Genomic DNA, 17,541 nt, shown 5'->3' with positions numbered 1-17,541 from the left:
CGCCACACCAGAATGGCGGTCCGCTTATGATTGGCAGTAGATTTTGTACGGTACTGAGGTGCCAGCCGGATGCCCAACCTTCAAAGAAGACACACCCATTCACGCTCACACCTACCTGCATGTGTTTAAACGTCACTCAACTGCAGGGAGGACATGCAGACTCAACACAGAAGGAGCTCCAGATGAGAATCGAACCAGAGAACCTCTTGCTGTGAGGTGACAATGTTAACCACTGCACCACTGTGGCCTACAAATGTATGTTATCTATCTACAGTATGTTTTTTGTTTCTTGTTACCTGTGGAGCTTTTCTCCTAGCGCCTCCACTGAAAATGGGCTCTTTGGCCCAGTGGACTCTCCCGTTAAACAAATGCAAAAAAATAAATAAATAATCTGATTTTAAATATTTATAGAGGAACGTGTTGACTAAAGACGCATTCATTAAGGAACTTTAAGGAATACCAAGTCTCCTTCAAGGCAGTCTTAGCCAGAAGGTTCTTTTATACAGTGAACATCAGACTAGAAGGTATCACTTTCTAACACTAGAAGATTCTGACAATCCTATCTACACTTTGGACTTCCCCCAAATCATTTTCATGTCAGGTTTCTTAAAAAGATTCAAACTCCATTTTTTGTCAGCAGTTTTCTGTCATGAGTTTGTGTAGCAAGACCAGAGCTCACTCTCTCTCCGTCTCTCATATGCTTTTTTTTATTCTTTTATCAGAAAATGTTAATATCAGGTATTGGTATGCTAATCCATATTCAGAATGGAAGCAGTTTTTGAAAATTTGTATTGTTTCATCCATTTTGTGCAAAAATCTGGCTAAATTGCATCTCTGCATAATCAATTGTCTGAACTTGTCTCTGCCTTGGTTAGATTTCCCATGTTTTTGCAAGGAACCACCTTGACTAGTTGCTGAAAGGCTCTATGAAAGGACATGAATAAATGACTCATGCATTCCAAGAAAATAAAAATTACCATAGAACCTCACACCGCAAGGCAGACACCATAACTGATTAGTGGTAGATTTCCTTCTTTACAGAGTCAGGCTTCCCAACTGGTCCTGACTGATGAGTTCCTTGAAAATAAGTCAGCGTCTGGCTATTGTTTCTCAGGCTCTTCATTTATCCGACTGGAAGAAAAGTGAAAGGCTCCCCACTGCATTTAGTGAAGATGCTAACTCTTGTAGTCCTGCTAGTTAACACCTATTAACCCATTCTTTTAGTACTCACTAACTGTTGTTTGTATCCTAGGATTTGCCCAGGGCCTCTTTTGTACATCATCTCCAGAACAGGAGAGAAATATGGAGGTTGGGTTGTTTGTTTCTGATAACTTGTTGCAGTTAAACTCTTTTTTCTAGAGGCTCCTTTAGCTGTTTAAAACTTTCATTTAAAGGGTCACTGCTGCTTTTCAGCTGTGAGAAACATTTCTGCAGTTTGTTCTAAGCAGTGGGGATATTTGTAGCATTTCCATATTCAGGCTTGTATTTGGGCCTAGTGTTTGTGGAGGCTGTGTGTCTGAGCACATATTCAGGGACATCTTGGTTTAGCCAAAGCCATCAGGCATTTAAGTGAGAGAGAATTGTTTGAGGTCATTGGCTGACTGAGGTCACTTGGACTACAGCTTAGACTAAGCACCTCATTGGTTCTTTTGAGATTTCTTTATTAAAAGCTGTCTCAGGTTTCAACCTTCTGTTACCTAAGAAGTTCAGTTGTGAGAAAAAAAAAATCTGCTTTTACTGTATTTGTGTTTCTTCCTACTTTATTTTGCTTTTGCGTCATCTTAAAGGTACTCAGTTGTATTTATTACTGCTTGGTGTAACTCATTCTACGCCTTTTAGTTTAAGCACTTGGGCTTCAGACCAATTGTTTTACATTAAGAAGGTTTGTGGTCTGCACTGTAGTGGCAGAACAGGTAGCTTACATCCTTCTAAGTTGGGAACTGCTGATTGAGGGCTCAGTGTCTGTTATTCTAAAAGTGTATTAATTCTGGTTTAAGCACTTGGGCTTCAGGCCAGTTATTTTACATTAAAAGGGTTCGTGGTCTGCACTCTTGTGGGTGGAGAGGCTGGACTCTGCCCTTCTGAGCTGGGAATTTCTGGTTAAAGGCTTATAGTGCCTGCATATTTGAACTGCTTCTTACTGAAATTGGTACACCTTGTTTGTTGTAGCATAGACTAGATCCAGGCCTGCTGAATCTAGCTTTGTTTGTATAACTTGAGCACTAATCCAGGCATTCTTTAAAGTATTCAATTGTATTTATTACTGCTTGGTAGTAACTTGATTAAAGTGTAGCTATCATTTTAAGTCTTTTGGATTAAGCACTTGGGCTTTAGACCAGTTGTTTTACATTAGGAAGGTTTGTGGCCTGCACTGTGGTGGCAGGACAGGTAACTTACATCCTTCTAAGTTTGGAACTGCTGATTGAGGGCTCAGTGTCTGTTATTCTAGAAGTGTATTAGTTCTAGTTTAAGCACTTGGGCTTCAGGCCAGTTATTTTACATTAAGAAGGTTCGGGGTCTGCACTCTTGTGGGAGGAGAGGCTGGACTCTGCCCTTCTGAGCTGGGAATTTCTGGTTAAAGGCTTATAGTGCCTGCATATTTGAACTGTTTCTTACTGAAATTGGTACACCTTGTTTGCTGTAGCATAGACTAGACCCAGGCCTGCTGAATCTAGCTTTGTTTGTATGCTTGTTGTTTGTTTGCTTATTTCCCTGAAACGCTAATTCCACCTAAAACGCGGCTTTTCAGCGCGACTAGTGATATCTGCATTGCTTACTGTACTTATTTCCTTGTTTCACTTGAAAGAAAGTTACTGTTTGTCGTTTTTGCATTTAAGTTACCTGTAACACATTGCATTTAAGTTACCTGGCACTTGCTCACTAAAGCAATTATATAAGTCAGCACTAAAAAATTAAAAGCACTACACCCTCACAAACTCCCCTTGAGTACCTTGTTCCCCATTGGCCTTTTTTTCAATTATAAAGGAATTCCCAATACTATTCTAGCATGTCCAAAGGTCAGTTGTCAATCTCCTCTCCGGTCCAGCTGATGAATCTGGGAATCTTGAGGCAATGCTACAACTGCCTCATGTACACAGACAACCCTCTTTTCCTCCCAACAAATTCCAACACATGTGAGAGATGCAACCATATAGCCAAACTGGAGGCTAAGCTCTCTCAACTCAGTACTGGCGCAACCAGTCAGGAGGAGAAGGAAACCACACTCACTACAATTCCAGTCTCACATAGACCTACCACGACAGCAAACCAAACACATAAACACACAAAAACATACTTGGAGGCTCTAAATAAAAATCTGCCTAAGCAGCAGAGACCTCCAAAGCAGACACCCAAGCAACCGCTACCCCAAAACAAAACATGTGCAACACATAGCTCACAAAGCCAGTGTGCCGAACAGTCACAGCCCTTAAGGCTAAACAACACACCTGATACACTTGTAATAGGTGACTCTATCGTCAGGCACACTGACGTCCTGCTCATGAGGCTGAACAAGGAGAAGGTCACGGTGAGCTGCCTGTCGGGTGCTAGGATCCGCCACATAACACAAGCACTCAGGTCACTCCAATGCAAGTACAAATATGACTTAGTCATTGTCCATGCTGGTGTGTCCTACATGAACTCCAAGAAGAGCTAAACCTAAACATAAAACTACTGTTCAATCTCAGCCTTACTACAGGATATGTACCCAAAGAGTGGCGTACAGCAACAGTGGTCCCTCTCCACAAAGGTGGTGCCTCAACGGATCCTGGAAACTATTGCCCCATAAGCCTGACTAGCTTGGTCTGCAAAGCTATGGAAAGGATCATCATGGACCTCATAAATAAAGATATTGGGGACCTACAGACACTGGATCCTACCCAGTTCGGCTTTGTTAAGGGCAGATCCTGCCTCTTAAACCTGGTTGATTTCTTTGAAACAGTCACCAAGGCCATTGACGAGGGGAAGGTGGTCCACACAGCCTACCTGTACCTTGCAAAAGCCTTCAATACAATACCCCACTCGGGCATTATAGATAAGCTCAGCAGCTTAAATATAAACCCCTATGTCACTAGATGGGTTGCAAACTGGCTCAAGGACAGAACCCACATGGTTAGAATTGCTGGAGCCTTGTCAGACTCCAAATCAGTTACAAGTGGCATCCCACAAGGCTCAGTCCTGGGACCTCTCTTGTTTGGTATATATTTCTCAGAGGTACAGGCCAACATGGAAGGACTGTGGCTGACCAAGTTCACAGATGACTGCAAACTGGGTGCCATAATCGACTCTCCAGCCGACACAAGCATCCTCCAAAAGGGCCTCATTGAAACAGACAACTGGTGCCAGAGCCATGGCCTCAAGCTAAACGCCAAAAAGTGTATAGTCATCCCCTTTGGCAAAAACAAAGTGCCCACAAATTACCACATAGGTGGTAATCCATTAAGTACAGAAGAAGTAATTAGGGACCTGGGGACCCAAGTTGATAGCAATCTCTCATTTGACAACCACGTGGCCAAAGTGGTTAGAAAAACATTTTATATAGCCCACCTAATCATGAAGGGATTCACATCTAGATCAGGGGAGAGGGCTCAAACAGATGCCATATGCTGCCCGGTTAAAGAAACTCCAGGTCTACTCAGTGGCATACCGCCTGCTCAGAGGCGATCTGTGCCTGATGTATAAAGCCATGTCCAACCCGGAATTAATGAACATGCTGCACCTCAGAAAATCCAAATCCCATCGAAGCCACCGAGAGACTTGAACCTCAGCACTGAAATATATAGGACATGCTGGAGGGACAGATTTATAACCCAGAGGCTCCCTTCACTCTGGAATAAAACACACTCTGGCTAGGCTTATAAATGCCCTAGGGCAGATAGCCTAGTATGAACCTATGAACCTATGAACCTAAATAGAAAGAAAACCCTGCTGGAAAAGTTTAGTTCCAGAATGTTCCAGAACTAGTGTTGTGAATGAAGGTAAGACTAATTACATATATACTCCTAATAACATCTGTTTTACTAGTAGCATCTCTAACTAATAACAACTATTACACTGTTAGTGTAGTAACCCGTGGTGTTAGTAGGAGGTGTTATACTGATACTAGTACTAACGTGTTGTAGATGTTACACTGTTAACAAGTAGCACCTTGTTGTAGGTGTTATATTGTTAACAGTAGTAATCTGTGGTGTTACTAATAGATGTCATATTGTTATTAGTAATAGATTGTTCTAGGTGTTACACTGTTAACAGTAGCACCTTGTTGTAGGTGTTATATTGTTAACAGTAGTAATCTGTGGTGTTACTAATAGATGTCATATTGTTATTAGTAATAAATTGTTCTAGGTGTTACACTGTTAACAGTAGCACCTTGTTGTAGGTGTTATATTGTTAACAGTAGTAATCTGTGGTGTTACTAATAGATGTCATATTGTTATTAGTAATAAATTGTTCTAGGTGTTACACTGTTAACAGTAGCACCTTGTTGTAGGTGTTATATTGTTAACAGTAGTAATCTGTGGTGTTACTAATAGATGTCATATTGTTATTAGTAATAAATTGTTCTAGGTGTTACACTGTTAACAGTAGCACCTTGTTGTAGGTGTTATATTGTTAACAGTAGTAATCTGTGGTGTTACTAATAGATGTCATATTGTTATTAGTAATAAATTGTTCTAGGTGTTACACTGTTAGTAGTAATAACTCTTACACTCATTGTAGTTGGTGATTCTTAACCCTTCAGCAGTAGCATCACTTATAATATTATTATTAATAATAATTAGTAGTAATAACTCTTACACTCATTGTAGTTGGTGATTCTTAACCCTTCAGCAGTAGCATCACTTATAATATTATTATTAATAATAATTAGTAGTAATAACTCTTACACTCATTGTAGTTGGTGATTCTTAACCCTTCAGCAGTAGCATCACTTATAATATTATTATTAATAATAATTAGTAGTAATACCTCTTACACTCATATTAGTTGGTGATTCTTAACCCTTCAGCAGTAGCATCACTTATAATATTATTATTAATAATAATTAGTAGTAATAACTCTTACACTCATTGTAGCTGGTGATTCTTAACCCTTCAGCAGTAGCATCACTTATAATATTATTATTAATAATAATTAGTAGTAATAACTCTTACACTCATTGCAGTTGGTGATTCTTAACCCTTCAGCAGTAGCATCACTTATAATATTATTATTAATAATAATTAGTAGTAATAACTCTTACACTCATTGTAGTTGGTGATTCTTAACCCTTCAGCAGTAGCATCACTTATAATATTATTATTAATAATAATTAGTAGTAATAACTCTTACACTCATTGTAGCTGGTGATTCTTAACCCTTCAGCAGTAGCATCACTTATAATATTATTATTAATAATAATTAGTAGTAATAACTCTTACACTCATTGTAGCTGGTGATTCTTAACCCTTCAGCAGTAGCATCACTTATAATATTATTATTAATAATAATTAGTAGTAATAACTCTTTGGCAGAATAGCTACAAAGCAAAACTGATGAGAATGGAAAATAATATGTAAAACCTATAAAACAGTCCTGCACATGGCTGGATCAAAGTAAGGCACTTTGCAAAGAAACTTGGGGAGGGCTTGAAGAATTTCCATAACAAATATGAAAGCATGTTTAATTCCATGAGACTCAGACCACATACTCCTTTTAATAAATGAAAAAATAAATACATGTGGAAACAAAATCAGGTTTATTTAATTGCATGAGGATCAGCTTACTTACTCCCTTTAGTGAATTAAAAACAAATAAATAATTTGTTGCACAGTAATTCTCATTGCAGGAAGGTAACAGGAAAAGCTTGAAGGCCTGTGACATGTGGTGGCTGAAGTATTACCTCTAGGAAGAAGGCAGACATTTCCAGTGCAAATAGTTAAGGAGACCTCAGAGACCTCACTATCAGCCTCTCTAGACAGGTCTGTAGGTCACATCTAAGCATAGTTTTCAACCTCTTTACTCAAGAATCAGGGACAAAGCTGGAAATAATGGGAGACAAAGGCTCAAAACCAGGGACATTTTTAAATTATTAAGTTAACATGACTACATGTTTTCCATAAATGTACATTCTTTGAAGAATAAAAAGGGTGAAACTCTAATTTCTGGTATTACTGACTGTAATCCTCGGTGATTTGCTAGAAAGTCGAACATTGTATGTGGGACTGGGCAAAAATATGAAGCAAAATCAGAAACATGCAAAATAAGGGATAGCTGAGATCTACGTATCTAAGCAGACACACAGCTAAGACTGTGTCAACATCAGATGCCATTAATACGAAGTCCACATCAGAAGTCTTATGAGCATATAGGTTCATAGGTTGGTACTAGGCTATCGGACCTAGGGCCTATACAAGCCTAGCCATAACAATTCTCTGGCTATTTCTTCCCACAATATTTACTTCCCTGGACCCCTGTCTAGCAGGGCGACTGATGTGATCCCTGGGGTGAATTTCCTATCTCCCATCCAATCATCAAGGTTCCTTTTGAAGAAGGCCAAAGAGGTGCTCTGCTTGATATGTATGGGCAGTCTATTACAGAGTCTGTGGAGTCTCTAGGTCAGGAACCTATCCCTCCAGCATGTTTTGTTTATTGTGATGACAAGGTTTAGATCCCTGGAGTGTGTGGCTCTGAGGGATTGGGATTTCTTTAAGTGTAGCATGTCCAACAGTTCTGGGTTTGAAATGGCCTTGTCTGTTAAGCAGAGATCACCTCTGAGTAGACGATATGCGACAGAGTATAGCTGGAGTTTTTTTAGATGGTCAGCATAGGGCATCTGCTTTAGGTCTGTGATTCTTTTTAATTTGGGGGTTATTGTTAAAAAGTCAAAGGTAAACCCAAATTTCCCCCTTTAAACCCAAAGGGGTTTAATAAGGTTTGAGTCAATGGATAATCCTTTATTACCCCCCCCCCCCCCCACCCCCCCCCCCCCCCCCCCCCCCCCCCCCCCCCCCCCCCCCCCCCCCGTCCACCCCCTCCCCCCGCCCCCCCCCCCCCCCCCCTCCCCCCCCTCCCCCCCCCCCTCCCCCCCAAAAAAAAAAAAAAAAAAAAACAAAAAAAGAAAAAAAAAAAAAAAAAAACAAAAAACAAAAAAAAAAAAAAAAAAAAAAAAAAAAAAAAAAAAAAAAAAAAAAAAAAAAAAAAAATAAAAAAAAAAAAAAAAAAAACAAAAAAAAAAAAAAAAAAATTAGTTGATCCAGGGCATTGGGAATTTATGAATTCCAAGAACCGTTGGACAAAGGTCTTGTTACACTAGTAGATTTCCCAGTTAATGGCAGGGTAGTTGAAAGCACCCAGTATTAGGGTGTTTGGTTGTATCTTAATATTTTCCAGTATGTTTAGAAAGGTGTAGTGAGAATCTTGGGGCATGATGGGGGATCTGTAGCAAGCTACAATTTGTATTGCAGTCTTACCTAGTGTTAGTTGCACTTGGAGAATTTCAGACGCATTGTGTTGGGCAACTAACCTGGTGGTGTGAATATCCTTGGTGAATATGGACACTCCTCCACCTTTAGTGTTTCAGTCCTGATTTGGTGGCCGAAAAGTGTGGTAAGAGTTGTAGCCTGGTTTTGCAGGGGTGCTCTCTGGAGCCTTGAACCAGGTCTCAGTTACTGCACATATATTGACGTTCTCCATTTTTAGGAGTGCCTCGAGAGAGTGCATTTTGAGGGTTAGACTTCTAGCACTGAGTAGCATTACCTTCAGATTTTGCATGCTTGTACCTGTTACGGTGGTGGTTTTGTCCTTTGAACTTTGCCTAAAAAAGGCACTATAGGGGTGGCAAGAGCCTTAGCCAGTAACCTGAATCCCAGGGGCGACAGGTGCAGACCATCTCTGGCAAAGCATCGTGGTCTGTCGATCATGTCGGCCCAGGCAGACAGATACTGGATCCCCTTTGAATAACACCAGAAGCTTAGCCAATTGTTGAAGTCAATCATTTTGTCCTTATACTGTGGTATCATTCTGGGTGAAGGCTAGGGTCATACCTGCCTGGGCCTCATGATCCGAGAAATCTTCCATGACACTTTTCATGTAGTCCAGAGAGGTACATCTCAAGTCATTCACTCCAACATGGACAATGACAGAGTCATATTTGTACTTGTTGTGGAATGACTTGAGTGCATGCGTTATGTGGCGGATCCTGGCACCCGAAAGGCAGCCGACTGTAATTTTCTCCTTATTGGATGCATGATGGTCTTCAATGACTGTTTGAAGGTGAAATGATTAAAAGAACAGTTGTATAAATTTGAAATAAAATACAATTAATTTTTTGTGGTTCTTCTCACCCCAAGAAGGGGGTGGGGTGCATTGCACCCTCCCATAATTAAATCACCTTTAAGGTCACTGCATCTTACAGAAAGGGATTCAGCAATCCAAAATAACACAATTTACACAACCAACCAGATCAAACTGAGAGTCGCACAATTATTTTTCTACTAGCTGTGTAACTCCTAAGCAAGGGCTACTAGAATAATTGTGTCATTTCCTGGCTAACTTTTTATTGATGGACTCTCTGTTAAATCTACTCAACTGCTTCTTCTCTGTGACCTTGGAGGATGTGATATTATGTGACGGTGTAAATGGGGGAGAAACCTCTACCATGGGAGTGTGAAAGGTACCCCCAACGTCACCCTGGGAAACTACATTTTTTTAATTGAAATGGTCCTTCAAAGAAAAGTGCTTCAATAAATCACGCGTCTCAGTAATTACAGGTCTATGGTGCCTCATCTCAACAGCCTTCAAGGAGACAAACGGTACTACATAAACTCTATTACTTAAACACTATTTCTCATTATAACACAATTAATTATTCATCATTTAAGGTGACAACAACATTCTGTCCATTACAAGACATCTGCTAGTTTACATCCATATTTACCTTCTAGTTATAAGTCTCATATTTTAATATCATGATTTTCCATATACAATAGCCAATTTTTTAAATTCTTTTCTGAAATAAGGTGGCTAGTGCAATAAAATCATGTATTTTATTTCTTACTACCTTAGATACATGTTGATCAAAAGCCAGGCAACCATCTACGTGTATCCCCAAATCCCTGGCTACTCATCTGCTCTTAGCACCAATACAAAGCACCACAGCCATGGACAGGAGGTCATTCCCTACCAAGTACCACACGCAAGGACAGGAGGTCATTCCCTACCAAGCACAACATCTATGGACAGGACTACAGAATCAGTAGGTTATTCCTTATCAAGCACCACATGGATGGACAGGACTACAGAATCAGTAATTACCTATCATGCATCACCCATGGACAGGACTACAGAATCAGTAGGTCACTCCCTACCAAGCACCATACCCATGGACAGGACTACAGAGTAAACTGGTGAAAAAAACCCACCCTTGCAGGTCCAGCGCCTTTAAACTCCTGGATTCAGATAAATGTGTACAAAGTTCTTTATAATCCACACGTTATGTTGTAAACAAGAATGCCAATAAACAAAAAAACCCAAATTGAAATTTTATTAAGCTTAAAAACAAGCTTTTCGTCAGCGCTCTGCACCAACTTCCTCAGAAAACAAACTCCACCACACATTTGTCTCACTATAAATACATCACTACTCAACTCAGATAAAGCCCAGCTCCCCTCCCTTAAAAAGCACATAATTACACTTTGAAATTTTTAACTAAGAAGCGGCCAAAATATTCAACAATTTGGTATCTACTACTCATACCTGCCATCAATGCTGGTTAACCTATAATGCTCCAAATATTGAATCTTAAAGCCACCATAATTATATATAAATACAAATGATAAAATGTGGCAAGGGTGGTTTTTTCACCAGTTTGTTTTTTGTTTTTTGAATTTTTAGAAGGACTACAGAGTAAGTAGGTCATTCCCTGTCAAGCAACAGACCTATAGGCAGGGCTACAGAGACAGTATGTGGTACTGTACCAAGAACCACACCCATGGGCAGGACTATAGAGTCAATAGAAGATACTGTACCAAGCTCTGCAACTATGGACAGGACTACAGAATCAGTAGGTAGTATCCTATCAAACACCTCACCCACAGGGAGGTGTAAAGAGTTAGTTGCTGGTACCCAAGTTGTCTAAGTGGGATGACTGCGCTAAACAGCTGTTATGTGCACATGCACAAATGACAGTTTTTCTTTCTGCAATTTCCAATCACAATGAAGTGACCATTCCATTTACTGGTACAAACTACAGCTGAACAATTCTGTCTGGAGGCTTGTTAATATATTTGCATCTGCCCAGGGCCTGTCTTGTACATCAGCTCCAGAACAGGAGAGAGAGAAAACACTGCTGGAGCAGTTCAGTTCCAGAATGTTCCAGAACTAGTGTTGTGAACAAAGGTAAGACTAATTATATATAGGTGGTAGTTTTCAGCCTTCCGTACAAAGTCTGCTCCTTCTCCAGCAGAGAGGTGATACTCCATGTCCTAAGATCAGCTTCCATTGCGAGGGTCTGGTCTATCTTACTTCACCCTGATCCTTTCCCTGTCTTGACTAGGATCATCCCTGAACTGAACCCTTTACCTTGTGGATGGTGAGTCCATAGGGCTAAGCCTGCACTGACTGTTTGGGTCACTCAGTCAATAGTTGCTTGATGATAACCTCCCCTGGCCTGGCTCTAGGCTATATTCCCAGTATCCTTGTTCTCTGATGAGATTCCTGAATTAACTGACCCATTATAGGGGCCGTCTGGATAACTGCTGGTCTGGCCTCTCATTTCAGTATAAACTTCCAGACAACATTTCTCCAAGGATCACAAGGCCAAATGAACCTGTTTACAATGAGAAAATCATAATCACAGGATGGATCATTTAGCACTGAAACATTCATTTCATATTATGTTGCAAAAACGGCAAGGCAAATTTATGTGTAATATAACCTAGGGCAATATGATGGCTCAACAATTCTGTTTAGAATTCCGTGACACATTATACAACAGAATAGCTTGCCTAGACCATACAAATTCTGTGTTAGGAAAGCAGGATTATATACAGCATGGAGTCAAACCTCAGGACAGGTTAAGTTTAATTATGGATACATAGATTTTGCAATATATCTCAGCAGAATGAAATATTAGTTACAGGGCGTGCTACGGCACTGTGATATATTTATTACCTTGCACTCTGTAATAGCTGAAAAACAGATGCAAAGATTTCAAAATGCATGCTACACAAGTGAGAAAATAGCCAGAATTGAAAAGGTATGTAAATGGAACTTCGAGACAAGTCCTCACAAGAACAATGGATGTGTCTGCTTCTACCTTCAGTCCTTTTTGATTCATAGAATTACCAGTTAACACTACATTTTCCAGCATAAATTACTACCAGTCCACAGAATGTAATGACAATTTTAGTGTATTTTCCTTGGTTCTACATATGGTTAGACTGTCCAAATATATAAACTTTGCCTACGTTGACAACACCCATCTTAATAAACTCTCTTAAGCTGTTTCTATGGTAAGTATACTTTTTTTTCATTTTCAGACCTGCCATAACTCACGCATCCAAGACTTTCACTTTTTCCAGGCATGAGGTATCTAAGTATGAAAACAGTGGTTATGTAATGCATTTGAAAAAAAAATGGATCACATGCAAAATTCTTAGAAAGCCTGTTTGTGACTGTATCCTATTACTTAAAGGAGAACTTACCTCTATTTCCACAAGATTCACAGCCACTTTCAAATTACACATCACCTTGCATTAAATAGCTGATATTTTGATTTTCCTAAAACAAAATTTATTTCTCCTTGCATTCATTTCTGTTAAAGTCCTACCTAGAGGGATCCAATATATTTTAAAATAACTACATCTCAATGTCTCACCTTGACAAACAGTTCCATTAACCAGTTCAAAGCCTGCACGGCAGGTACAGGTGTATGACCCCAGAACATTCTGACAGTCTCCGTCCACACAGACAGTACTGGAAGTTTCACATTCATTAATATCTGTGTGGAAAAATGAAAAATGAAGAGAAAAATAAGAACCTGTAATTATAGGACCGGAATTAACAGCATGGTGAAAGGAAATGGCTAACTTACAGCACTTAGTAATAAAGTGCATAATGGAACTCATTATACGCAGACACATTTCACGGCAATTATTTATTTTATTTATTTATTTTAGTGACTTGACATTTGATTACTGGGAAAGTCCAATTAGGCTGAATTCCATTTTCAGCAGAGGCACAGGGAGAAAAGCTCTACAAGTCGTAATACAACTTGCATACATATGATCTTGAAAACATACAAGTAGTAAATTACAATAAATTATGCAAATAAAATCAACAGAAGAAAAAAAAACAACAATACATCAGAGACAGGCAAAAAAACAAACAAAAAAATATATATATACATACACGTATTTAATTATGTAAGCATAGTTGAATACAATGGAAGAAGAACAAGTGGTAAGGTACATGAGGTACAGAAACAGAAATCTGACAGTAAGAAAAAGATTATAAAGATTATAAGATAAGAATGGTCAAAGGATGGTGGGGAAGAAGGTACAGAGGATTTAAGGACGAAGATGTAGCTGGAAATAAAGAGAGAAATAAAGGAGAGATGGGCGAATAGTAAACAACAAGGAGAAATGAGTATGGAAAAGAAAGGGGAGAGAGAGTGTAGAAGAGAAAGAGTATAGGAAGGGGAAATAAAAGGTCAGTTTAACTTAATAAAAGGTAAATCCAGACCCTGGTGATGAGAAGGTATACTTTTAAGGTACACTGAAAAATGGGACTTGCAGGGGTAGAACGCATGCCTAAAGAAATATTGTATGCAATGACTATTATGACACAACATCGTTGTCAACCTTGCACTACTTATGATTACGTAGACACTATTGCACAACTGTTTTGCAGATCCCTACACATATTTGTATTAATTACTTTGTTGTATGTTAATGTACAGGGCTTATCTCCTGAAATAAAACAAAAATAAATATTTTTTAAAGGAAAAAGCAAAAAAAAGTAAGCCTGTGATAAAAAACAACCATTTTAATGATAAAATTAAAAGACCAGTAAATGCTTTTGTCCTGTCATGTCAGACTTCAGTGAAACCACCTTAAATAAACTAGAAAATAATGTGGTAAAATCATGTGATAAAACAAACCAATCAACATCTTAATTTTCTTCGCTTTATTATTACTTTAAATGAATATGACTGGTGATGCCAGCGAACAGCAACATATTCAAAAGTACCTGCCAATGGTATTCCCTTAAACTAAGTCATCTTCCATAGCCATCCATTAATCTCATATCAGTATTACCACAATCTAAAACAGAAAAAATAAATCTCTTAAAATGTTCTTATTTTGTCATTCTTTGCACTAATAGCTTATTTACATACCATCTACCAAACTCAAGGCTCTGCTCATGCTATACCCCAGGCTGAGTGTAAATATAATTTACATTTCTACACCCCTATCTGTCCAGATTGTCTGTCCATCTCCAATTCCTTATCCTCACCTCTACCAGCTTACACAACCTTTTCCTATCATCTCTTCCTCATTTGTACTAATCTCTCTTCCCCTTTATATTTATAATTAAACTAAACACACAACTTTTACGTATTACTACTGTGAATTGACAAAAGGATGCTCCCCAGAATTGTATACAGTGTTTTACTTTGCTTTTTGCATTGTTCTCTTTGTAACATAATTTCAGTATATCTATGCCTCACAACATTGTTGATAATTTCTGTAATGTATAATTTCAACTATTTATTACGTAATGTGTTTGCTACTTTTTTATTTTATATTTTAAATGGAGCTTTTCTTTCCAGGCATCTGCTGAAAATTGATTGTTGTGACCCAGTCAGACTTTCCCATTAAACAAATGTCAATCAATCAATAAATAATTACTTTTGTAAATATGTTTGCATAAACTCCTTTTTGTATGACCAATATAAAATTCTTCACAAGAGAGAAAAGAGGCAATAAAAATGAAACAGATTTACAATTGAAATCACCTGGCATTTCATAAGCCCCTTATGTGTTAATACAAAAAAAATAATGGTTAATTAAATATACCTCCAATATCTACAAGAACTGCAGGAAAAAGTCTCTGTTAATTTCTTTCCTGGGTTCCTAATATTTTGTTCTACCTCTCAAGAAAGTCTTTAATGTTAAAATTCTTTTTATGATCTAGAACAAATTATGAAACACTTCAGCTATATCCTAGGGAACTCTAGCAGCCCATCGCTAGATGATTGGAGTTAGGACAGTGATGGCGAACCTTTTGTGCCAGGAGCTTTTGACACGCCAAACCTAAAATAATGTGTTTTTGGTAACTCAGGTGTTGGTGATCGCCGATGTGTCAAACAAAATGTCATGGCGTGTGCCATCTTTGACAAGTATGTCATACGTTCGCCATCACTGAGTTACGAAGACAGCTTATAGAGTATAGGCATATCATACAGGCAAAAGTGTGTCAGTAGCCCAAACAGCAAAAGCAAACAAATACAAATGATTAAATACAACTGTCACAGATAAAAAACTCCACGAATAAGTACAAAATACACAACATTTTTCAAGGAGTAAAAAAACACTGAGTTGCCTTCACATATATACACTCAACACAAATATCTAAATTAATTAATTTAATATCTGAATTAATTAATTAATTGAATTAAATTAACGAGTGTTAATTGTTAAATTACATATTTCCATTTGCACTCCTTATTCAAACCATTAGGTGTCAATGTATTATATTTAAGTGTATTCAAAGTCTCTTCACATAATAATTTATCTTTTATGTCCACATGTTCCCCCACCCCTATGCAGATATCTTCTAAAACACTACCTTTCAGAGATTCTGGATTATCTGCATGAAACTGTCTAAAATGCATTCCTAGGGGTCTGTATCTGTGGCGATTGTATTGAAAAGTGTGTTAGTACCAGTAATTTGCAAATGAGCCTTAGAGTTATTGGCAGCCATTGCAGAGGTTAACGGACAAGAGTCCTGTATGATCAAGATGAGACAAACTCATTACTAGATAAGCTGCAGACTTTCGCACCCACTGCAGGCACTCATGGTCAACAACAGCAAGGCCTAGGTCAACTGACTTGCAATGGATCACCTGAGAGGAGACCACTATATAAGTAACTCATGCACAAGTTATTTTAATTGTCTTTACCGCCACATGCTGCATTAGAAGTTCAGTACATTATGGCAGAGTACCACAACAATATCTGCAAACACTGCCAACTTCTACTGAGTATAATATATCTGTGTTTTGTAAAGGGTTGTCATTTCCGACCCCTATACTCATGTTTTGTAAAGGGCTGGCATTCCAGACCCCTTATATTCATGTTTGTTAAAAATATTCCAAAAAAACAATGTAACATGTTTCATTTACAATTAAAAAACTGCTGCATAACAACCCAAATCTCCAGAAAAAGACATATCTCAATTGTATTTATTTTACCTCAACAATCATGGATTCTAGTACAACTGACGATGAGGGGGGAGGCTGGAGTTCAGCTTATTAGTTACATAAATAATCTGTTTTCATTATGATTCACATTATTAGTGTATTTTAAGTTTGTGGCTGGAACATAAGTGGGGACATGAAGAGTAGATTTGTTTGTCATATTTCAAACAGGTGGAATTGAGAAGTGTTGGCATGGGTTGTAAACATTATGGAAGTGCTTAATTCTGGTGATATTTCTCACACAGTAACCTAAAGATTTAACAACAAACATCATCTTGTCATGAAATGACAACTGATTATCAAGACTTGTTACCAATGTCACAGTCGGCAAACAAAGCCCACAAGTCTCTCTCTCTTTGTCTTTCTGTACATTACCATTACAACAAGACTAATAGCTGCTTGCTATCCTGATAATAGAACAATAGTCAAGACCTCATTCTTAGCAGAGGTGAAGTCCTCATAACTATTTCTGTTTCACAAAAAGATAGAATCCAAACTGCCTTCAAGGAAATCAAGAATTGACACACATTCCTGAGGGAAGGAGAAGTCTAAATGGTTGGCATCTACACAAGAATGTTACCTCAACCATCTCTCTCAAACGATGTCTCCTAATGGAAGTATGCATATAGTGAACAAGAACAGGCCTGTGATGAACTCACAGTATCAAAGAAAGAGAGATGGGGGGGGGGGTCAAGGAAGAGTTGATACCACAAGCTACCTTCTGGGTAAGAAGAAAAATATTAGAAACAAACACAGAGGACACGCAAGTCGAGGTCAAGGTCAGTGACGTTAAATGTATCACAAGATCAAGGAACGAAAGTGAATAATGACACTGATTCTGCAACATCAGGTGGTTACCAATCACCACAGAGAGACTGTTTTCAGCACTGTGGTGGGTCTTGAATTCATAGTGGCAGTTTATCAGGTAGGTCATAGGTTGTTAAAAATTCAAATTGTATATAGATTACTTTCTTATCTTGCCTGTTAATGCTAAGTTCGGAATGGGAGAGAGATTTTTCTGGCTGTATAGGTAAAATGATGGCTTCTTGAATACTGTGGTGATAAATCTTTCTGCAAAA

The 17,541-nt window shown here is 38.5% G+C and overlaps 1 protein-coding gene across 1 annotated transcript in view; it reads right to left on the bottom strand.

Moving 5' to 3' along the window:
• The window catches only part of LTBP2 (latent transforming growth factor beta binding protein 2), a 3,457,946-nt gene that overhangs the window by 486,445 nt on the left and 2,953,960 nt on the right, over positions 1-17,541 (bottom strand). Inside the window, exon 24 of the mRNA XM_044074624.1 lies at positions 12,857-12,979. Coding sequence (XP_043930559.1) covers positions 12,857-12,979 — 123 coding nt within the window. The remainder of the gene's footprint in view (positions 1-12,856; positions 12,980-17,541) is intronic.

The sequence above is a fragment of the Protopterus annectens genome, chromosome 6.part0 (genome assembly GCF_019279795.1).
Source record: "Protopterus annectens isolate FY-2018-M chromosome 6.part0, PAN1.0, whole genome shotgun sequence".
Lineage (NCBI taxonomy): Eukaryota > Metazoa > Chordata > Ceratodontiformes > Protopteridae > Protopterus > Protopterus annectens.
The sequence above is the reverse complement of the archived record's forward strand: the minus strand, read 5'-3'. Positions and strand labels throughout refer to the sequence as shown.